The sequence below is a fragment of the Podarcis gaigeae genome (genome assembly GCF_964106915.1).
Source record: "Podarcis gaigeae genome assembly, chromosome: 6".
Classification (NCBI taxonomy): domain Eukaryota; kingdom Metazoa; phylum Chordata; class Lepidosauria; order Squamata; family Lacertidae; genus Podarcis; species Podarcis gaigeae.
Genome location: NC_139682.1, coordinates 34,998,493 through 35,022,202, shown reverse-complemented (window position 1 = coordinate 35,022,202; position 23,710 = coordinate 34,998,493). Strand labels below are relative to the sequence as shown.

Here is a 23,710-nt window from a genome sequence, read left to right as displayed (position 1 = left end):
TCTGTGAAAGCCATCCAGATTTCTACCCCACCAGTATCCCTACCCACATTGGCAAGTGTACCTGAGAAACATGAGGGAATTTGTAAGGAGGGTTGGCAGTCAGCAAGCTGATTTTGAGTTGAGTCCAGAGTTGATTGATTTGAGAGCTTGAATTTGCCCTTCTAATCCAATTGCTTCCTTGCAAATAATATGAAATATGAAATTTAAAACAGATTATCTCTATATATAACAACACTGCTAATTTGAAAGACACTGTTTGGTTGGTGTCTTTTTACTCATTCATTTCTTCTGCCTGGTTTTTATCAGCCAGTTGGGTTTTTTTATTTTTAATAGCTGCTACATTTGCAATCATTGCTGATATTCAAGCATTCTATAACTCTTAATAAGTAAATGTACAACTGTATATTAAGTTGAACAGCTCATTGGCCAAAGTTGCATCTCACACTCACCAAACCATGGCTTAATGTGAATGCACTGGCTCCCAAGGGACCCCAGCTAAGACAAAGTTTGATTTAGTGTTATATTAGCCTTTGTTGTCTACACACTACAATAGCATAGGAGTTCTAGTCCACCCCTTGCTGATGAAGGATTTTAATAAAGTTGGCTGATCACTTTTGAATACAATTCTCTAGTTTTAACTCTGTGATTCTAAACCAGAGTATTAAACCAAACTCATATTCCCAGTTTCATAGAAATTTTCTATAGCTGAAATCTGTTATAAATGTGCATGAATCTGTTAAAATCCTGATTAGTGTTTACACTAGCATAACTTTGGTTGTGTTTTGATGTTAGGTTCTGAAGGTCATTTGGAGCAACTTCCCTGTAACTCTACTGTGATGCTAACTCTGATCTAACATTGGTAGATTAATTAATTCTACCACTATAATGAAAGGACGGGGAGAGAAAAACCTGACAATTTATTTCTTAATTGAAACTGCTTGCCCTATTGTTATATAAGCCTCTAGTGCAGTAAATTCCATTTCTAGGGGAAACTTAAAAAGTAAGAAACTGGTATTAAGTGCCAGACTATGCTAAGTGGAAGAAGAATGTCGCCTACGCATCAGAGTAGGTGCTTGTAGCCCCTTAAGTACTACTTAAGGGTTCAGCTGTCTTTTTTTAAGTTAAGGCTTTTTAGGATTTGTTTAGTGAAATTGGAAATGGGTCAAGGTGAGTGAAGAATGAAAATGTATAGCTACTATAGTCTTACATTCTGTGAGAGCTAAAAGTGAAAGGATCAATACATAATTTACGTGTGGCACAAGGGTAAGACATTTATATAATAGTCTATGGCTGGGCTTCTAGCACCTATTGTAAAGCACCTGAAGGGGTCATCCTGAAAGAGAATGCATTGATAAATGACATTGATCTGACAGTATTGTATTTCTTATGTTCTTAAGACATACCGGTAAGCAACAGCAGTGGTGTCAGGTTTTAACAATATATTTAGTTCATCAAGCATAGTTGTGACGCGCTTCTCTGTCAAGAATGGTTGTGCAGTATGCTCCTTATAAACAAATCTTAAGTAAACGGAAAATATTCCTGATTGCAAAGTTTCATGAAGCTAATAAATTTGCAGTTAATAAATATGCAATTATCTAGTTATGTATGGCATCTTCCTCTTAATTTTAGTAACTTGAGAGTCCTCAGTCTGCATGAATTAAAGATTCATAATGGATGTGTGACTTCTATTTGCTTGAGCTTTTTCATGCTCTGATAGTACATAGGATGCAACTAGATATGGTGTAGGACAGGGGTCAGCAATCTAAGGCCCATGGGCCCGAAGCGGCTCACGGAGGTCATTTGACCGGCCTACAAGCTGCCCCCGAACCGCGTTGCCTTCTTGTGCACTGTACTAAACCGGCGCAGCACAGTGCGGGGACTCGCTTCTTCAGTGCTGGAAATTGCATCTGCTCAGATGCCGGAAATCGCACATGAGATCCAGCCCACGGAGGGATCTCCACGGGACCAATCCGACCCAGGCAAGATAAGCCTTGCCCAACCCCTGGTGTAGGAAATACCTTATAAGAATTTCCTGTGACTTTAAAAGATATAAATAGTAACTATTTAGGAAGGGCATTGTATTGAGACTGTGGCACTGGGGGTGAATTAACTGTTGTTTTGATTTGATTCCTCTCCCCTGGCAGGTGCTATAATTTTAAAAAACAACAACTGTGGGCAATGTTAACCTTGCATCACACTTTGTTTGGCTTTTAGACTCCCTAAATAAAACATTTAACAATTCAATGCAGAACTATTAATGAATAGCAAAGGGCAGATTGAAAGGGTACACAGCACACATTAAGTCAAAGTTTGTGATGGAAATTCCCCTATAAAGTTAGCTGATAAAATTCTTGATTAGGTCTTGTTTAGACTTAAATGATAACATTCTTGATTAATTCCACATCTTCCACCAATGAGCACCACAGATCTCCTTTTTCTATTTGTGCTGAAGATTTCTTCATTATATATAAGTGTGGATTTGTCCAAACAATATACATTATAGCTACTGGACCATAGTGCTTGGATTCAGAGATTCTCATCTTCCTGATTGAATGAGTTTTTCTTCTGTAGCTTGAAGTGAATCTTTAGATCCATCTGTGGGTGTAGCCAGGATTTATATTAGAGGGGCAGGATCAATGTTAGGGGAGGAAGAACCGAGCTATTTGCGACATGATTGGTCAGTTAATTAAATTTTATTTATTTATTTATTTATTTATTTATTTATTTATTTGGGGGGACAGCTGCCTCCCTGCCCTCTCCTGTACCACAAGGATTGGGAACCTTTTTGAGCCCTAGAGCCACATTTCCTTCTGGGCAGGCTTCCAGGAGCAATGTGCCAGTGGGTTGGTCCCAGAGACAAAAGTGGGCAGAGCAGTGAACATTAATTTTACCTTTCTATAGGACCATAGTTTTTACATGCCCCCCCCACCCTCCATTCAGGGAAGCTGGAGGCTTTACTGTACACATTCCAGCCAGACGAAAACAGCAAACAGGGGTGCAAAGCAGAGCCAGTGAAGACTGTGACCAGGGGAGAGGGGATGTGGCCACTAGAATAGAGAGTTCTTCTTCCCTTGCTTAGTGCCATGAAAATGAGTTCCATCCTGTTCCCCTCTCTGGCATTAATGCAAGAAGATCACAGCCTTCTTCCTCATCTAAACTTGAGCAAGCTGCAGTTAACTACAGTTACTAGGAATAATAGTTTGAAGTTGCCTTGTTTCTACTAACCATAGTGAAAATTGACCTTAGTCTGGGCTGATAGACACAGAAAACTGGTTAATCTAAAATGTAAACTAAAGCTTTCATTCTCTGATAATTTGCTTGAAAAAACTTTTTAACAATGTAAGTGGGAGCGGGAGACGTGAGGAAGTCCAAACGAGTTATGAAATTTTGTGTATGACATAAGCAATGTTGTTTGTTATTTATGCTTTTTTCTTATAAAAATTCTTAATAAATATTTATTAAAAAAAAATAAAGCTTTCATTCTCATCCTCATAGCCACACTGGAAGGGGGTGGGCACAAATCCAAGGCTATTTGCAGTTCATTAATGTAATAATAAGTTGTGATTTGCTACTTTGTCCAAACCAGCCTTTTCTATCTATAATTTGTACGCAAAAACATATTTTTTGGAACTTGGATTTTAATGAAATATAGTTTATGTCCTCTTTAGTTAATAGCTTGGCAATGTAAGATCCACTTGATAATGGATGTTTTGGACTGATTGTGGTTAAAAAGTAGTTTTTCCTGTCTAATTCACACTCAAATTCATACTCAACTGTCAGCATCGTAGCATGCTCCCTCACTGTCAAATACTGTAGCTTTGCTTCAACAGGGCATGCTCAGAGCCTTCACATGCTAATTTCGTAAAGTAGAACTAGAGTTGCAGTAGTTGTCAAATAAAGGAGAACTTTGACCTTTTCTTCTCTTAATTCTTGAAATACATTAATCTAAACACCTTTTTAATTAATATTTTGATAAGAGATTCAAAACAAGCCTATTTCCTGCATGTACTGTTGAGTTCTAAACTCAGGATAATGACTTTGTGCGACCTACTTCTCACAATATGGTTGTTATTCAGCATTTAGCTTGTCATTACATAAAGGCAACTGGTGCATAATTGAATGGACTTGGTAGCATATGCACTCTGAGTTGTGTTTATACAAAGCAAAGATGACCAAAAAAAACCTGTTTTCTGCAAGGTTTCGGCATGGATTGCCAAAATAAAATGTTTTACCATTATAAAAGTGTTAAGGAATTAAAAAGCTGTGCGTTTAAAAAACCTTAAATGTCTTTAAAAAAATTAATTCTATAAAAACCAGGAGTGTTGTGGCATAGCAAACTGCAGCAGTTTGCTTTAGAAGCAGCAGTATTGATTGAGGCTATGTAGCTCCTGATTTGTTAACTTTTTTCTTTCTTCAGAATCTTTGTAAATTCCCACCCAATTTGAGTCATGTCCAAGGCGCTGAACTGTGATGGCTCTTCATAAAAGAGACAGTGCTGGAGTCATCTGGATGCTCCAAAATGAAAGAGTCACTTTGCATAGGAGTTCTATCCTGGACATCTATTTGCTACAAATGCTTATAAGAATCTGAGTTAATATCATTAAGGCAGATGAACTTTTTCTGGATTAAAAAAATAATACTTTGGACCAGCTACAAAGGCTGTTCCTGCTACTGAAGGCACATAGAATGTTTTTCATCTTAGGGAAATCTTAATGTGAACGTTTTTATTAGGTTGCTAATATGGACGCGGGTGGCGCTGTGGGTTAAAGCCTCAGCGCCTAGGGCTTGCCGATCGAAAGGTCGGCGGTTCGAATCCCCGCGGCGGGGTGCGCTCCCACTGCTCGGTCCCAGCGCCTGCCAACCTAGCAGTTCGAAAGCACCTCCGGGTGCAAGTAGATAAATAGGGACCGCTTACCAGCGGGAAGGTAAACGGCGTTTCCGTGTGCGGCTCTGGCTCGCCAGAGCAGCGATGTCACGCTGGCCACGTGACCCGGAAGTGTCTCCGGACAGCGCTGGCCCACGGCCTCTTGAGTGAGATGGGCGCACAACCCCAGAGTCTGTCAAGACTGGCCCGTACAGGCAGGGGTACCTTTACCTTTAATATGGATTTAAAATGCTATATGGGGTATGATGAATTTTTTATATTTTCACCATACTCTTTTGGTGAAGTCTCCCATAGTGGCTTACAATAATAAAAAATAAGATGATCCCTGCCCTCAGGCTTAAAACCTAATAAAAAAAACACAGCACAAAAGGAAGAAGGGAAAAAGCAAACTCAGACACTGCATTCATTCTTTTAGTTACAAAATTCTTAAATCTAGCCAGGAGGGACAAAGGAAGCTTCCTGCAGTTACTCCCTCTCTGACTAATGGATGGGACAAGGTTGCCCCTTGGCCCTCTGGCTAAGGACAGCGTGTGTTGCCCTTCAGATCTGCAGACTATATTCTGGATAGGTTTACAATCCCCGTGAAAGAGCAGGTACATGGACTGAAAGTTTTCTATTCATCACTTTCTCCATATGATGGTGGCAGTTGTTAAGAGTGGCTTTTAAAAAAGTTTTCTTTCCTAGGACTTTGGGCTGTTGTTTCTGATTCTGTTACCTCCAGACTAGATTATTACAATGTTATCTATGTCGGTGTTTTAGAGAGAGAGAGTGAGTTGAGTCACTGTGCTCAATTTGGCCACGCCAGCTGCTGGCATGTGGCCCTTGCAGGGTTTACCAAACGGAAGCACAGTTTGGGGGTGAAAAGGTTAGTAAGGTTAGTCACCTCAGGGCAAAATTATGAAAATGTGCATTATTTCCTCTCACTAAGATTAAACCTGACACAGCACACTCAAGCCACTACACCACACTGACTCTGGTTATGATTATCCAGTTAGCACTTAACACTAAGCCATAATGTTTGGTCTAGTAAGCCATTGCATTTTGTAAGTATTTTATATTTTATGTGAACCACCCTGAGACCTTCAGATATAGGGTGGTATAGAAATTAAACAAACAAACATACAAACAAACAAATATAAATACTAATAATAGCTGCATGCTGGTACACACAGTCCAAGCACTTCTACCTTGCATGCGCAGGGACACAATCTGGGTAGAAGTCTTAGCATGATGCCTTAAGCCATGGGCTGTTCTTGTTTAACAACTTTAGTTTGTTAGGGTAAAAAAACTTGATAATCAAGTTTGAACATCACACTAAGATTTCTCTGTCATGGTTTGTTTGTGGCTGGGGAAATTCAGCCAGGTGGGCAGGGTATAAATAATATATTATTATTATTATTATTATTATTATTATTATTATTATTATTATACTTATTCAAGTGAGGATCAAAGCTGTATGCTAATGCTAAGGTTACCAGGTTTTTCCCACAATGAATCCAGGGACACTTTTCAACTTCCATGGACTTTGTATGGGGACTGATTTGTAAATCCAGGGACTGTCCCCAGGAAACATCTGGTAACCAAGCTGTATGCACTACCACACAGATCATGCACGGTATAACCTACTAAACAACACTTCATTGTGTAGCTTTATTTGCAAATACAGCTAAAATGGACTGTATAGAAAAGACAGAAAATATTCTTATATAAGACTAAGCACTAAACCTTGTTTAAAGTCCCTGAAGCAGCTAATTATTTTACTGTTCTCAAGCTGCTTTCAGATGTTTTATTTCCTTTCACTGTCTTGTCTGCTTTTCTTCTGTTTCCCTTCAGGGTTTTATTGTAACAGCTTTTGTTGTTCCTGAATTATCCTTAGAAAATGGCTGCACCCTACGAAGCAGAACACTTGGAAATTGATTTTTCTATCCACAGGGTTTGGGTTTATTTTTTTTGAGAGTATAGAATATTCTACCGCAGTTCCCTTTTTTAGTTTGTAAGAATAGGGAATATGCTGCAAATCAACCTGTACCTCCATGTTTTGTTTTGTACACACACAGTTGAACTGTTTACAAAGCTGCATATGCCCTAGCAAAATGTCCTAATACTGAACTGTAACAAATTTGTGTATCTGACAAGGAGATGGATGAACCACTTGAACAAATGTTGACAAGTCAATCTTTTAGTAGCCAGTAAACATAAGAAAATCTCTGTCTTTTGTTGAAATACTTACATTTTTTATTATTTTAGCAGGCACTTGGTTGACTTCTGCTATGAGAGAGAGAGAGAGAGAGAGAGAGAGAGGGAGAGAGGGAGAGAGAGAGAGAGAGAGAGAGAGAGAGAGAGAGAGAGAGATGATAGATAGATAGATAGATAGATAGATAGATAGATAGATAGATAGATAGATGGGCTAGGCTCCATCCATTGCCACATTTGCTTGAGACGATCATGCAAATTTGAACCTGTTTCCAAGTTTGGGAACAACAGATGGCTGAAGGAATGATGATGATGATTTTATCATTTATACCCCGCCCATCTGGCTGGGTCTCCCCTGCCATTCTGGGCAGCCCACAGCACATAAAAAAATTGTAAAATGTTAGACATCAAAATTTTCCCAATACAGTTTGTTGCTAGGGGAACCCTTCCTTCTATTGTGTCTACTCTGTCTGTCCTCTACAGCTGTTTTATATAGAAGATGGGAATTTTGAGGGCCACAGGTTCCCCATCTGCCACAGGGAGTATGGCTGTTGATAGCTGCAAAAGCATGGTTGCTTGCACCAACCTTGAAAGTGTTGGTGTATCCATTTATTTTGTTCAAAGTGTCTTCTATCTGAGAAGCGCTTTCTTATAAATTATGGGTCCTTGGTGTTTTAATGTAATTCATTAGTAGAATTACAGATTACAGTATTCTAAGATGCTCTGTTCTTGTCTTACAGGCAAAGTCATCAACAAAGATTTGCGTCACTATCTAAGTCTGCAGTTCCAGAAAGGTTCAATTGATCATAAACTACAGCAGGTGATCAGAGATAATCTCTACTTAAGAACAATCCCATGTAAGTGTTTTAACATACCAACATAACTATTTTGTTAAACATTCAATATCTGAAATGAACTCCATAAAGAATACATACCATATGTATAGACCGCAGCCATCTTATTCAACAGTATGAAATGGAATGAAGTGAAAAGGTAATAGGTTTATTTGTTTTAAGATATTTGTATACCACCTCTTCCTGAACCTGTTTCCATTTTTTAAGCCATTGAAAATTATAAAATATATAATATATAAAAAGCTGGATCTTTATCTCTACCACTTCCTGTGAGCTAAGTTTGAGAGATGGGCTTATTTATCTGCAGTGCTGAAGTATCTTGGTTTTCTATCTCACCTGCTATTTCTTTATTAGTCTTTTCTTATTAAACCATTTATTATGCCATTCTTAGACTTCCTCTGTATGTAAAATAATAAACAAATGTTAATAACAAGAAGAACAATATGCTATATTAGACCACACGATTTCCATACTTGCATCTTTCTTAATCAGCATTTCTCGTCTAGTTCTTCATTGTAATAGATTATGGTAAACACAAGAAACTTGACCTTAGTTTATTTTTGTAGCTATGTAAAACTTTAAGCAGAATGTTTATATACAGGTTTGCTTAAATAGCTTCCATATTCCTTTTACTCCAGTACCATAAAATATAGTGCCCTTCTCTACCCAGACACTTTTTTTTGTTTAAGCTCTGTTGGTAGCAAGTTTTGTTTTTTAATTTATTTTTTAGACTTTCACAAATCATTAATACATTTAGGGGGAAAAAATCAAAATGAATGAAATATTATGGACATCTAATATAAAACAATAAAATCAGTACGTAAGTCTCCTTCATAGTGCCTAATAATCTATGAGGTTGTATCAATACCCCCCCCCCATGCACAATTTTTAAAGAGATTATTCTCTGACTTTAATATTGGTTAACTTGCTCAAGAATAGATAGGTAGCCGTGTTGGTCTGCCATAGTCAAAACAAAAAAATCCTTCCAGTAGCACCTTAAAGACCAACTTAAAGACTAACTTAGTTGGTCTTTAAGGTGCTACTGGAAGGAATTTTTCGTTTTGCTCAAGAATGTGGTTTCTAAAACTCATGAGACTTTTCATTTTCTACTGGCAAGCCAGGATTTTCCCCATTTATAGGTTAAGGCAATCCTTACTGTCATGAGATGGGTAATTATTTCTAAAAAATCTAATAATACCATGGATCTTGCATAACAACAACATAAACCACCTGTCAACAGGTCATATGGAATGGTATTCATATGAAGTTCCAATATTAATTTCCAAAATACTACATTTTTAATACTTCCTCCAAATAAGATATATGTCTCTCCCAGACATGTCTTCAAAGAATGTCATCAGGACCGGCATAGATTTTGCTTGCTCTACACAGAGGCAAATACTATTTAGATAGTGGGTGATATCCAACTAAGTCATAGTCTTTAATCAGCCATTGATTTCAGTTCATCTACTCGTGAGTATGACAAGCATTGGATCTCATCCAGTATCTTAATTTTTCTCTCTTAAACTTTGGTATCTTTTGTTGTTGTTGTTTAGTTGTTTAGTCATGACCCCATGGACCAGAGCACGCCAGGCACTTCTGTCTTCCACTGCCTTCCGCAGTTTGGTCAAACTCATGCTGGTAGCTTCGAGAACACTATCCAACCATCTCGTCCTCTGTCGTCCCCTTCTCCTTGTGCCCTCCATCTTTCCCAACATCAGGGTCTTTTCCAGGGAGTCTTCTCTTCTCATGAGGTGGCCAAAGTATTGGAGCCTCAGCTTCACAATCTGTCCTTCCAGTGAGCACTCAGGGCTGATTTCCTTAAGAATGGATAGGTTTGATCTTCTTGCAGTCCATGGGATTCTCAAGAGTCTCCTCCAGCACCATAATTCAAAATGGTATCTTTTACTTAAAGTTATTAAACAATAAAGATTTAAATTAACCAACATTAATAAGTACTCCTTTGTATTAACAACACAAAAAATCTGCTGAAAAATGCTATTGTCTGAGTAAACTAAATGTATATTGGCCTCAAAGTAATATTTTGAATCTGCTGTGTTTTGGAAGCCTAACTTTAAACTATTTGAATGCTTTGAATTAGTTCATTGAACTGGAAAAAACCTTGAGGCTTTGTTTAAGTTTGTTCTTCAAATACTTCCCCTCAGTTCAGAAATCTCAGTAGATCAAAAGACTTATTTAATAGATGCAGGTGAGAAACATGACAAAACACGAAAGGAAAGTCAATTTTGCCCAAACTGCAATATTATTGAGGTAATAAATTGTATTGGAATTACTGCCTATCGGTTATATAACAGAAAATCTTTTTTTAATCCACCCTTGTTATAAAATTGCTATTTACTGGATTGAGCTGGAGGACATTCAGTGAACAGGGTGATGTCTCCCTCTGGATGTGATAGGCAGGGTCATCAAAGCCTTTTGCCTCCTCTTCCTGCAGGTTCTTCCTCCCTCCAGCTGGTTAGCACAGGCCTTTTTGCTTTCCATGGAGAATTTTCCGTCTTCCTTTGTTTTTTGGTCTCCTTCATCTCCTTGTTCATCACTTCCTTTCCTTTGTGTGCTCTTTAAAAAAAAAAGTTTATTATATCTTCGCCCTTTGTCCTTGCCCCAATTCCCATTCAGCCAGATATTCCTGGGGTAGCTTTCAATTGCCAAGGAGTGACTATCTCCCACAAATGCTTACCATCAGACTCTGTTATACCCCTACAAAAAACCAACAACCCATACTTCCCTATAAAGTCCTTTTTACAAAAGTGACAAAGCACCTCAATAAGAGTTGGTCTTATAAGTGACATAGGTAACTTCAGTGTTTTTGATACTTAAAAAGGTAAAGGGACCCCTGACCATTAGGTCCAGTCGTGGCCGACTCTGGGGTTGCGGCGCTCATCTCGCTTTATTGGCTGAGGGAGCCGGCGTAGAGCTTCCGGGTCATGTGGCCAGCATGACTAAGCTGCTTCTGGTGAACCAGAGCAGCGCACGGAAATGCTGTTTACCTTCCCGCCGGAGCAGTACCTATTTATCTACTTGCACTTTGACGTGCTTTCGAACTGCTAGGTTGGCAGGGACCAAGCATCAGGAGCTCACCCCGTCGCACCGCCGACCTCCTGATCGGCTAGTCCTAGGCTCTGTGGTTTAACCCACAGCGCCACCTGCATCCAACTTTGATACTTACACCTCTCCAAATAGGTTAATTTTCCTAAATAGATGGCAATAAGATTTTAATCAGATGTTTACATTTTACTTTTAATTACACAAATAATTTATGCTGAAATATAATGTCCTAACATGTTAATGCTTATAATTTCCTAAATATTGGTCAGGTGTGATTGCTATTGCTACTGTAGCCAATACAGCATTGCACATAAACAAGAGCAAAGTAATGACAGGCTTGGAAGAGACTTCCGGCTAGAGGGGGCAACATAACTGAAACTGAAATTTGAGGTACTTTTGCCCTTGCTAAAGCATGACATCAAAAGCTCCTGCAGTCAGAAATGCTAAATCTGTTCACAGCAAAAAGTGTGATGGGATGTAACTGGATGCACCAGCAATAAAATTATATAATTCCAATAGGCGGGTTCCTAAACAATGTTAAACCATATAACAAACTTTTCATGGCTTACGGTGAAGGAGGAGTTGCTAAAATCACTCCCATCCTGTGGCACTTCCTTTCATGATTTGTTTCAAGAGAAACAAAATACAAGTCCTAGTTCACATGTAATGCTAAACTAATGCTGTCATTTGTTTCTTACCCAGTCGATAAGGAAGGAGTGGGATGGGCACAATTTAAGCAGTGTGCACCAGCCTGTTTCTCAGATATGGCAAGCCATAGTTTGTAACTATGGTTTACTGTGAAACACAAACCAGGCTACTGTGCTCAGAATCTTTGTTGTTTTTTTACTTTCATTTATATAAAAACTGTTTTAAAATTCATTCAAAAGCTTAGCTGATAGCAGTCAATTGCAAATTCCAAACTCTGTTATCCCTTCAATGCACCAGCAGCTGAATTCAAATGTGTATGGCCCCCTAGGCTAAAGGAGATGGCAATCCCTGTTCTCAAGGGAGAGTTTGGAGAGGGAAAAGTGCATTAGTGCTAAAATGTGAAAGAATATTCAAATAGCCATTTTTTTAATGCACGCATGCATGCATTTCATAGCAGTAGATTGCATAAAATCATGTTGGTTCTTTTGTTAAAATATATTAATGCTACATAATTTATTGCCCTAGTTCCACAAACTAGAGTGCTTTTGAATGAGAATTTTCTGATTATGATCTTGCTGAGGCGACAGCCTTGTATGCAGCATAATTTTTTTTTTTTTGTCAAGCCGAGCTTCTGGTACAAGCCGAGTGTTTTGTAAACCAACAGTGCTAGGAAATTTTACAGCTGTTCTTCCTTCTTTCTTTCCCCTAGGCACTACAAGAGCTCCCAGAGATGGGGAGGTCCCTGGGGTGGACTATAATTTTATACCTGTTGAACAATTTAAGGCACTAGAAGAAAGTGGAGCCTTGCTAGAAAGTGGAACATATGATGGTATGTTAAAAAAAAACTTAAAATCAATTCACCGGCTTGATTCCCATATTTTGTAAGATGCAATAATATATTATTTTGTTTACAGATTAATTCTTCCATGACAAATCCTGTTTTTATATGCTGCTTTTTAATATTACATTTATTTTATATTCCAGAGGAATGAATTTTGTTTTTTTTAAGTACTTTTAATTTAGATTATTAAAAACAAGGTTCCCCCCCCCAATAAGTTTAATTCTCCAGTTTCCAAGGAGAAAACATGGTTTAAGAGTCTAGATTTCTACAGGGTGATTGGTACCAATCCCTCTCTCCTGGGCTTGCAGGCACCTCTGTAAATGACAAATATAATGGTACACTGAAGTTAACCTATTCTGCCCTTGCTCTTAGCCATGAGCACTACTATCATTCAATGGTGCTTTTCTGCATCACTATTAAGAATAGGGCAGATCTGATAAAATGTGGTGCTGACTTTCCTAATGTAGAAACAGAGAATGCTACAGCCAGGCACCCAGAAGTATATTGTTGCATTGTTAGGAAAATACTCTAATCCTAAATGTCAGGGAGAACAAAATCTAGCATGTGGTTTAAAAGGGGCTTCTCAGTTTTTTAGCATGTTCACTGGCCTGGTTTGAATGAGAGACACATGAGACTTTTGCTCATGTGTCTTCAATTAACCATGGTTACCTGTTATGTGCAAACTAGGAAGCTACAACTCCAAGGTTTAGAACATGCCAGGATCTTAAGCCATGTTTCTGAAGTTGGTTTAAGACCTGACTTATTCTGAAACAGGTAACCATAGTTTCCCTGTTTGGACATAATGGGAAAATAGTGTTAATTGGAGATCTCCATATATCAAGCTGAGAAAGGAAGGAAGGTAATTGTGCGCCCAGCACAAGGCTTGTTCATATCTTGTTTTATTAAGCCGAGATATAATATGAATGCAGCAACTGAGTATACACTCTTGATTTTTTGTTTTGCTTTATGAGGGTGGTGTATTTGCATATGCACAAATAGAGCAGTTACACATAATTTGAAAACTGGTCTTAAACTGCCATTTAAACCCTTAAATGTTTAAAGAATCCTCTAAATTTAAGACACTGATTTTGTGTAAATATTTGTACTGATTATTCATTTTAAGCTTCATAAATTGGCTTCCTTTTCAACATTTTTGTAAATGACAGCTTCTAATCAGGTAACAGCATTTGCCAAAACATTAACTTTCTCTGCCTTGCCAGCACTATTTTGCCTTGCCAGCATAAGCTGATAATGACATTTGGTATGGATTTCTAAAATATTTTGCAAGGGCAAAATGCTTAGTTTCAAAACATAGCTGGAGTCCTGGCAATCTCTTCTGTATTACACAAGATTCCCATATTCAAATCATATGATTAATTAAGGACTGAAAGCAGTTTGTTTAAAGTTTTGTTCCAGAGCACTTGTTTTATTGGAAAATACTGCCGGAATCCCTCAAGTGAGGCAGCATATTAAAATAGAAGTATTTTTAGGTGTAATTCAATATTCAGCTAATAGCTTTATTTGGAGAGCATGCTGCCATTTGAAAGCATGGGACTAAACTTCCAGCAGTGTAATATCGCCTTTGTGTAAATTGCTGTTACATATTTCTCCATAAAAATAAATTTGCTCTTGACTTCACTTTGCCAAAAATTGCAGATTGTTCCAGATCAGTTAATTATAATGTGCTGTGTGTTAAAATGAAATTGGTTTTCATTTTCATTGTTGCTCTTGCAGGTCTCATTCTGGGGCATTAGTGAATACAAAGTAAAATAACAAGTCCCTTATTTTTTAGAAGGCCCATATAGAGCAACCACTTTTGGTTTCTTACTTACTCTGTTGGTATGTTTGAAAATTATAGTATATCACCATTCATGGTGACTTCATGCAAAGTAGAATATGCTACTTAATCTCTGTATTCTATAGAAACACACAGGTACTTAGAGAATTAAACACATAGACAACGGAAGCTTATAATCCACCTCTAGCTTTTAAGTGTATTGGGGAGGGGCTTCTATTAGAACAGGGGTGGGGAGTGCTTTCCCCCTGGAGGCCCACATTCCTTTGGAGGTAACCTGTCAGGGACCCTCAAGCCAACAGTGGGCAGGACCACAGTCAAAATAGAGCATGTTCACTACCCTCCTCTCACATACACGCACACTGCCCCATTGATCCATTCACAGCCACATATAAGTAAACCCTATCAACCATGGGGGACTCCAATGGGTACAATCTTTCTATATTTAAAGTGAGGGTATCACCCCACTTCATGTGTAGAGGTCAAGATTGCCTCACTATGCTTCTCTAACTGTATAGAGTCCCATAGCAAACGCAAAAAGTGTGTGACATATACATCTCCTTCAGATCTCTGTAAATACACATCAGGGAGCTCTGGCCCATTTAGGATACCAAGGTGATATATAGATGTTCAAAATCGGGAGTATGTCATCCACACAATTTCCTGCGGAAAACAATGGTGTACACCAGCATCAAGCATGCCTGTAAAGTGACCATTATGAAAACATGAAACATGTCTGAAAAACTTGGTACACAGAAGCTTATTAAGACTTACATTTCTTCTTCTTATTATTATTTCTAATTCATGTCATGATTTTTAAGGATACAAAGAGTCTTTTTTTGAATATTGTATGTAAGTAATTGTAGAGCTTATAATACCCCCACAAAAACCTTGGTTAACATCCTAAACTGAGAATGTATGCAAGCAAATTATATTAATTAAATATAAATTAGCTGAGCTTTAGACTAGTGCTAAAGTTAAAATTTGGCAATTAATGCTGAATGAGGTGCCTACCTCTGAAAAAGAATGCCTCAGAAATCCTTATTATAATTCCTAATTAATGCTCATATGTTTTCTTTCTTGTACATACAAAAAAAGGAAATTTCTATGGTACCCCTAAACCTCCAGCCGAGCCAAGCCCATTTCAACCAGATCCAGTAGACCAAGTGCTTTTTGATAATGATTTTGATCCAGAATCTCAAAGAAAAAGAACCACATCAGTCAGCAAGATGCAAAAAATGGACAGTTCATTTCCTGAAGAAGAGGAGGAGGAAGAAAAGGAAGCAGTTAATGGTAGTGGAGGCACAGGTCAGTACAATATATAAACATCAAATTAAATTCAGTGCTTTTATCTGCAGTTTATCTTCTCTATTTTGTTTTTATCTGTATAGGCTCACCTGTTCCTGCAACACAGGGCAAATTATAAAATTAGTAGTGGGGAATCTGTGGCCCTCCATATGATGCTCAATTACCACTGCTGTCGTCTCTGAGCATTGGTCATGCTGGCTAGAGTTGATGGTAGCTGAAGCCCAAGAACTTCTGGAGGATCACATGTTCCCCATTCCTAAAGGCCCAGCGTCCAAAAGTATATGAAGGGCTGGGTGATAACTGCTTTCCAACATCGTAATATACCGCCAGCTAAACATTGTGGTATGGCGGTATATCACAATGTTGGAAAGGAGGTGGGAAGGAAGAAGGCAGTTGCCGGTCACAGTGCGCAGCTTCTGCCTCTTCCAAAGCACCGCCTCCTCCAGTGCCCACCATCGCCCATATCAAGGCAGCGACAGATGAGGCAGATGTGCAAACAGAGCACCCACCTCGCTGCTGACTCGTGCAAGCCGGTGGCGGGTCGGGGGGTCCATAAAACTGCTTGGCTGAAGCAAGGACAGTGGTGCGCTCCTCAGCCAAGCAGTTTACAGAAGCGAGAGAGGAACAAGCTGTATCGGCGCCTCGCTGATGCACCTTGTTTCTCCCCCTGTGGCGATATAAGGGCAGAGTGTGAGGACTGTTTCACTCAGCGATGTATCCTGAGTCCCTCTGCCTCCAGTGCCCAGCTGTAGCGTGTTTCTCCTTTGGTCACTGGTAGCAGAGGGACTCAGGAGATGGTGGTTTCATCCATGATGTACCACTGAGTGAAGTCATCATTGTGGTCTGCCCTTCATACCAGATCTGGGCGATATATTGATATATTGCCCAGGCCTACCGGGGGCAGGGGCTGGTTTGAAAAAGATTCTTCCCCAAACAGTATAGTTTGCCCCATGATCCAAGTCTTCATCCTTTCTTACTCTGTTCTTAGCTCAATTATATTGCAAACAAGCATGCAAGCAAGGAAACAAACAAACAAATAGGGATCTGGTCGTTTTACTCTGAGATTGCTTAATATTTCCAGCTTACCATGTTACTTGGGGTAGTATTGTGAACCATGTAATCACTTTTATTCTTTACAATTATAACTGCCATTGGTGAGTACAGTGGTACATCAGTTCTTGAACAAAATCCATTCCAGAAGCCCGTTCGGCTTCTGAAACGTTTGAAAACTGAGGCGCAGCTTCCCATTGATTGCAAGAGCTTCTTGCACTCAGCGGAAGCTGTGTCGCACATTTGGGTTCCAAAAAACATTCAAAAACAGAAGCATTTACTTCTGGGTTTTCAGCATTCAAGAATCAAAATGTACAACAATAGAGGCATTCGGGAACTGAAGTTCCACTGTAACACTTTTGTAATTGAGGAGTTTACTTAAAAAGATGGGCAAAGTAATAATTCTTTGGGGGACTCAAACTCCAGGCATCCTTTGGCTATTTTTTCAGGCTGCTGCCAACAGAGCATAATAGATAATACAATGTTTGATTCAGATATCATGGGCAAATTATGTTTTGTTACCATGTGTACGTTCTGTCTCCCTTGTGCATGCTGTTTTCCTCTATTTTGTAACATGTAGTAACTATGGTTTGCCATGGTATGTGAGCCCACAGCATGTTATTGATAGTCAGATGTTTGGCCATGATATCTGAATTGAACCAATTATTCTTGGTTGCAGGGTTTGAGTTAAGAACTTGACCACAAATACATTTGAATGAAGTCTCATTTAATATACTGAAAGTAATTTGTGAAACTTTCTGGTTGCAAGCTTTTTTTTGGTTTGTTTTTGGAGAGAAAAAGAACTGTGTTGACATTCTCTTGGAATTTCAAGATACAAAACTACTAACACAGCGAGGCTCACATGTCTCATAGAATCATGTAATTATAGGGTTGGAAGGGACCCTGAGGGTCATCTAGTTCAACCCCCTGCAATGCAGGAAACCATAATTTAGTGTGATGTAAACAAGCTGCAGTGAGCCTTAGGTTTTAAATAATCCATAGTTAATGTAAATCATAGTTTGTCCATTCAGATGAAATGAAAGACTATGGTTAAACAAAAGCAGAAGTGAAAACTTCAAATGTAGAATCATAGAGTTGGAAGAGACCACAAGGGCCATTGAGTCCAACCCCCTGCCAAGCAGGAAACACCATCAAAGCACTCCTGACATATGGCTGTCAAGCCTCTGCTTAAAGACCTCCAAAGAAGGAGACTCCACCACACTCCTTGGCAGCAAATTCCACTGTCGAACAGCTCTTGCTGGCAGGAAGTTCTTCCTAATGTTTAGGTGGAATCTTCTTTCTTGTAGTTTGGAACCATTGCTCCGTGTCCGCTTCTCTGGAGCAGCAGAAAACAACCTTTCTCCCTCCTCTATGTGACATCCTTTTATATATTTGAACATGGCTATCATATCAGCCCTTAACCTCCTCTTCTCCAGGCTAAACATGCCCAGCTCCCTTAGCCGTTCCTCATAAGGCATCGTTTCCAGGCCTTTGACCATTTTGGTTGCCCTCCTCTGGACACGTTCCAGTTTGTCAGTGTCCTTCTTGAACTGTGGTGCCCAGAATTGGACACAGTACTCCAGGTGAGGTCTGACCAGAGCAGAATACAGTGGCACTATTACTTCCCTTGATCTAGATGCTATACTCCTATTGATGCAGCCCAGAATTGCATTGGCTTTTTTAGCTGCCACATCACAGTGTGTCTTCCTTCAGAGTTGCTGTGAAGCCAGAAGCTTTCTGTGGGTTGCTCATGTCTATTTGTAAGGCAGTCATATCTTTAAGGTACACCCCAGGGGTTTTCCCAATCATTTCTCATGATCTTAGATTCAGCAAGGAGAGAGACTCTTTATTTTTTCCTTGTAGGTCTCCTGGAAGTTGTAGGACTGCCAGAAAATAATAGCTAGAGTGACTTGCAGTGATCATTCCACATGCATCTTTATTTGCTAGTCGTCTTTAGTCTTTAATTTTCAAGGTGACTGCATGAATCAGATTATTATAAAGAGCATAAGATGACCTTTAAGTAGCATTGTGATGTAGCTTCTGAGCTATAAAAGCTTTGGGGCTTGATTTACTGAATTCATTAAAGCATAGACATCCTAAAACTCTGTATTTAATGCCGCATCATTGTTTCACGGTATGCTAGAGCTTTAGAGTCTAAATTTGCTCCATTTGCTCCACATGCATGTTCTGAGATGCATCCTAGGGCACCTGGAGTGGTATCCAATCCCCTCATCCCATTAGTGCAATATTTTACACTTGCACAATGGAATCCCCCCCCCCCCGCCCCTCCAGGCACACCCTGCACCTTCTCCAAATATGCTCTAGAGTGTTTAGATTGTGGAGGGAAATGGGGAGAGGAGTTTCATTGCACAAGTAAAATCCTTATTTTAGTGGAATAAGAGAGTTAGCACTGCTTCGGATACAAACTTTATAGTTTACACGGGTACATAATGTGAAACTGTTTGCAGATCACTGGCAAACAACATTGGGAGAAGGAATAACAATTTCTAAAGGAACAGCACTTGGCAGAAATAGATATGCAAAGTCTCTGCATGTAACTTTGCTTTCTCATCTGCTGCCTGGATCTTGATTAGCCTAGTCATTCTTGGAACTTCGATTTTGCAGGCATGCAGAATGAGGAACTTGTGAGAAAATATTTGTAAAATAAGGTGATACTTGAAAATACTGTTCATCTTTAAAAGTAAATTTAAAAGTTAAATTTCCAAATAGGGAATGACATCCAGTTTTTACTGTCTTAAAGGGTAAATTTACCAAATCCTTTGATATTCTCCTGCATAAGTCAGAGCAAAGTCAGACTTCCACACATCTGAATATAGCATCCAAAGTTTGGGCCAGAGGCCTTGCTCAATGTACCAGCCAATAAACTGCAGAACTGAAGTCATTGACATTTCCTTCATTTCCTTCATTATGATCATGTACCATGTTTGGTTACATGTGAGAGAGAACATGCACATTTTCTAATAAACAGTGAAAATATTATATGGTAAAAGGAAATGCAATGATAGATCTAGTTGGTCATATCTGCAGCATAGAGATTTCAGGTATATAAAGTTTGCAGTAGCAAATTACATGGGATAACAATATGGATGGAATTTTATGTTTGACATTTGCTTTATAACCAAGCCAAGAAGGTGCCTTTGTGTGCAAGTCAGCATGAATATATGACAAAACTAACAAGTTTTCTTTTAAACAGCCGTAGAAAACAAAGAAAGACATTCAGATTCTTCCGACTGGATGAAGCCTGTTCCTAGTTACAGTCAGACAAGTAGTTCGATGGATTTCAGAAACTATTTATCAAGGGAAGAAAACCTAGAGCCTCTACCCAAGAACTGGGAGATGGCATACACAGACACAGGCATGATCTACTTCATTGAGTGAGTACAAGTTTGGTATGCTTGTGTGCAATTTAGTTTTGATTGAAGTGACTGAAGGTTTTTTGATTGTTTAAGAGGATATTATTTTTGCCAGTTAATTTGCCTGTTAAAGGGTTACCAGTCCTTACAAGTTAGGGCACAATCCTGACTTCCTCACCTTCTGATGGTGCCTTGTAGATCAGATGGACTACTACCACATCCACAACCCTACTATTCATGGAAACTCAAATGTAGGGGGGAATGATTAGTCCCAGTAGGGGCTGATCACTGCATACTGGCACAGTGATTAGTCCCCTGTTGGGCCTGATGCCATTATACGATGGCAGTGAAACTGACTCAAGACCCAGCAGAATCTGAGAGAGCTCAGCCTCATTTTAGGACTTTCCACTGGCCCCTTCCATTGGACCGCCCATGGGTTCAGTGGCTGACAAGAGGGAGAACTGGGCAAAGAGACACCTCTATCTAATACAGCCCCCCCCCTCCCAGTTTAGATTAAGGGAGACTTGGATTTTTATGCCCATACCCCAAGAGATAAAGTTGGTATGTTCTAATACAAAGGTTAATTTGAAGGAAAGGGCAATTGTGTTGCATTTTTCTCTTATAAGGACATTCTCTCTCTCTCTCTCTCTCTCTCTCTCTCTCTCTCTCTCTCTCTCTGAAAAAAAGCATTTCCCTAAATTCAAGGTCTATGCAGATTGCTCAGGACAAGCTTCCTTTTATAGGAGGCATTTCCGTAAATATCCATATTTAAATATGTGACAAGTTAATCAGTGAAACTTACAAAAATAATTGAAAGCTTTCATTCTTAAAGTTGTATCTTCTTAGTACAAGTATTAGCCTGTCTGCCAATTTAGAGATAGTAAGGTCACCCCAGATCTTGCATACAGCCTTCACTTATGTAGAACACAGTGCTGCATTTTGAAAAATAGATCTCCATCTTTTCTGGCCTTTATGGTATAAAATTGCACCATTCCATATCTTAAACGACACAAGAGATTATGTATCTTTACATAGGTATAGGTTCTTAAAAGCAAGATGAATAGAATATGTTTTTATGTCTATTTCCAAGAGAGCCAGAAGGGACATGTGTATTTTTGTTTCAGTAGGTCTGTTTGTTCTCTGCTGAACTTACACATACACCCACGCAGTTTCATGGAACCACTAGATTCATCATGCATTGAATGCTAAGTTACCAGCATTTTTTGACAACTGTAACCTAGGTTAACCTTCACGCAAAAGATGCCTGCTGTTTTGTAGCATTAACAGCATGAACTGTGACCATGAAACATAAACCTGAGACCATTTGTGGCTGATTATTATTTCATTCCTTGTGTGAATTGTTACTTCACAACTATACAAAAGAACATGATTCAAACATGTCGAAATGTATCGTTTTCCCTCTTTGGCCTCTTCATCACAAATAACATTGGTGGTATTTTTCAAACAATTACAAAACACAGTTGCGTTTTGCAGTTAGTTTTCTATTTTGGAATATTTGTATAAGTGGGAATTAATTCCTTAGGAATCTTTTTTCCACAAAACCTATCTTCATACAAGCTCCAGTTCCACAAATGGAGCAACTGTGTGCCATGGATCTTTTGCTCTCAGTTAGCACTTTGCTGTGAGGGATATTGCCTATGTGATTGCATGTTTGTGTAAGCCACATCCACGTTAGACTGCGTAATAGGGAAGAATCAGTATGTGATGGGGACTTTTGTAAACAACCTTTAACTAGATCCTTTGCGTCCCACAGTCACAACACCAAAACTACCACCTGGCTGGATCCTCGCCTTTGTAAAAAAGCCAAAGCTCCTGAAGACTGTGAAGATGGAGGTGAGAAACTCAGAATCCTGTTACTTAAGTAGGGTTCAGTTTAGCTCTGGTTGAAATTGCAAAAGTACTTTTGGTTTTAATACCCATACAAGTAAACTGCACATTTGAATATAATTTGTCAGAAAAGTTATCTTACCCACAAATTAAAACTATCTAGCAACTTGGTTCTAGCTAGTGTAGTTTGTAATAAGAGAAGGCTGTGAAAAACCTGGGCTTCAGAGCATTGATGCAGTTCTGTGTAGTCTCAGGCATTATGGATATGTACAAAGCTGAGCTGAGGCTCCAATACTTTGGCCACCTCATGAGAAGAGAAGACTCCCTGGAAAAGACCCTGATGTTGGGAAAGATGGAGGGCACAAGGAGAAGGGGATTACAGAGGACGAGATGGTTGGACAGTGTTGTCGAAGCTACCAGCATGAGTTTGACCAAACTGCGGGAGGTAGTGGAAGACAGAAGTGCCTGGGGTGCGCTGGTCCATGGGGTCACGAAGAGTAGGACACACGACTAAACAACAACAACAACAATCCAGGCACAATAAAAGGAGCTTCAGCATTTTCTAACCCAAGCTTAGTCCTGAAGGCAAAGGCAGAACTGGTTAGTTGATTGTTAACACCTTTGGCAACATCAGAGGGAAGTGGTAATGTAGCAGCTGTGTTTACCTCCTCCATTAACATATAAATGCAACATTTTCTAGCATAAAAGAACGGCATACAAGTGAAATGTGTAGGCAGGAGGTACGTAAGGGTGGCCTTATGTCATGATAAATTATTTTAAAGCGAGACTACAAGAACTGCTTTTGTTCTAGAATGAGTTTTTTAAAATCCTACTATGAAATGAGTGAGGAAATGCAGCATGCCCAGCCACAGTTAATTTCAGTATTTGCAAGTAAGAAATATGAGAAATAGATCTGCAGTACGAAATCCCATTGGATGAATTGAAGTAGATAAGGCAAAAATAAATAAATAATCCACAGCAAACTATTGGTATTTAAATGTAAATATAATCTATAAGTAATAAACTCCATTGTTCTTTTCCAATTACAGAGCTTCCATATGGTTGGGAGAAAATAGAAGATCCTCAGTATGGAACATACTACGTTGAGTAAGTTTTCTCACGCTTCTTCATAGCTCGATTTTATGATCTCATAGAGAAACATAGCATGATATGTAAAAAAGTGCAAAGTTCTACTTTTTGTTTTTTAATAACAAATAAATAAATATTTTTTTTATTTCTACCCCGCCCATCTGGCTGGGTTTCCCCAGCCACTCTGGGTGGCTTTCAACATAACATGAAAAACAGAATAAAACTTCAAACATTAAAAACTTCCCTAAGTTTTATTGTGCTTAAAAACCATGATTAGGAGGCCAATATTTAGTTAATGTATCCACGTATCTCCCAGAAGAATCAAGTAACATCTGGACATACAAAGTATGCATTTGTGTTCCATAGATGGATAGATACATACATTCCTACAGCAAGTGAAGCAGTAGTGTGTTCTTAGCTTTCTGTCCACAACTGAGTGCCTGTTTTGTTTTTGTTTTTTGACAAATGCCCTACTTTGTCAATAGTACTACATAGGACAGGGATGGGAAACTTCCAGTGTGGGGGCTAAATTGTTTATTTGGTTTAGTTTATTTAAAGGCATTTCTAAACTGCTTGTTATTTAAATATCTCTGAATGGTCTACAAAAATATAGCAAAAGCAATATTAGAAAAGCAAAGTCAGTTAAGGAGAATACCCTAGATTTTGGCATTGAAAGCCACTGAAAAATCAGGCAAGAATAACAGGGTTGCTTCAGTACATCTGAAACTCTCCAAAGCACATTTTGATTCTCTGAAACAT

The 23,710-nt window shown here is 38.9% G+C and overlaps 1 protein-coding gene across 5 annotated transcripts in view; it reads left to right on the top strand.

The window, feature by feature from the left end:
- The window catches only part of MAGI3 (membrane associated guanylate kinase, WW and PDZ domain containing 3), a 114,885-nt gene that overhangs the window by 37,325 nt on the left and 53,850 nt on the right, over positions 1 to 23,710 (top strand). For all 5 annotated transcript variants that reach the window (XM_083745395.1, XM_083745397.1, XM_083745398.1 and 2 more), the window contains 6 exons: positions 7,819 to 7,935; positions 12,356 to 12,475; positions 15,381 to 15,590; positions 19,855 to 20,035; positions 21,789 to 21,868; positions 22,912 to 22,969. In XM_083745395.1, the coding sequence (XP_083601521.1) occupies positions 7,819 to 7,935; positions 12,356 to 12,475; positions 15,381 to 15,590; positions 19,855 to 20,035; positions 21,789 to 21,868; positions 22,912 to 22,969 (766 nt within the window). The remainder of the gene's footprint in view (positions 1 to 7,818; positions 7,936 to 12,355; positions 12,476 to 15,380; positions 15,591 to 19,854; positions 20,036 to 21,788; positions 21,869 to 22,911; positions 22,970 to 23,710) is intronic.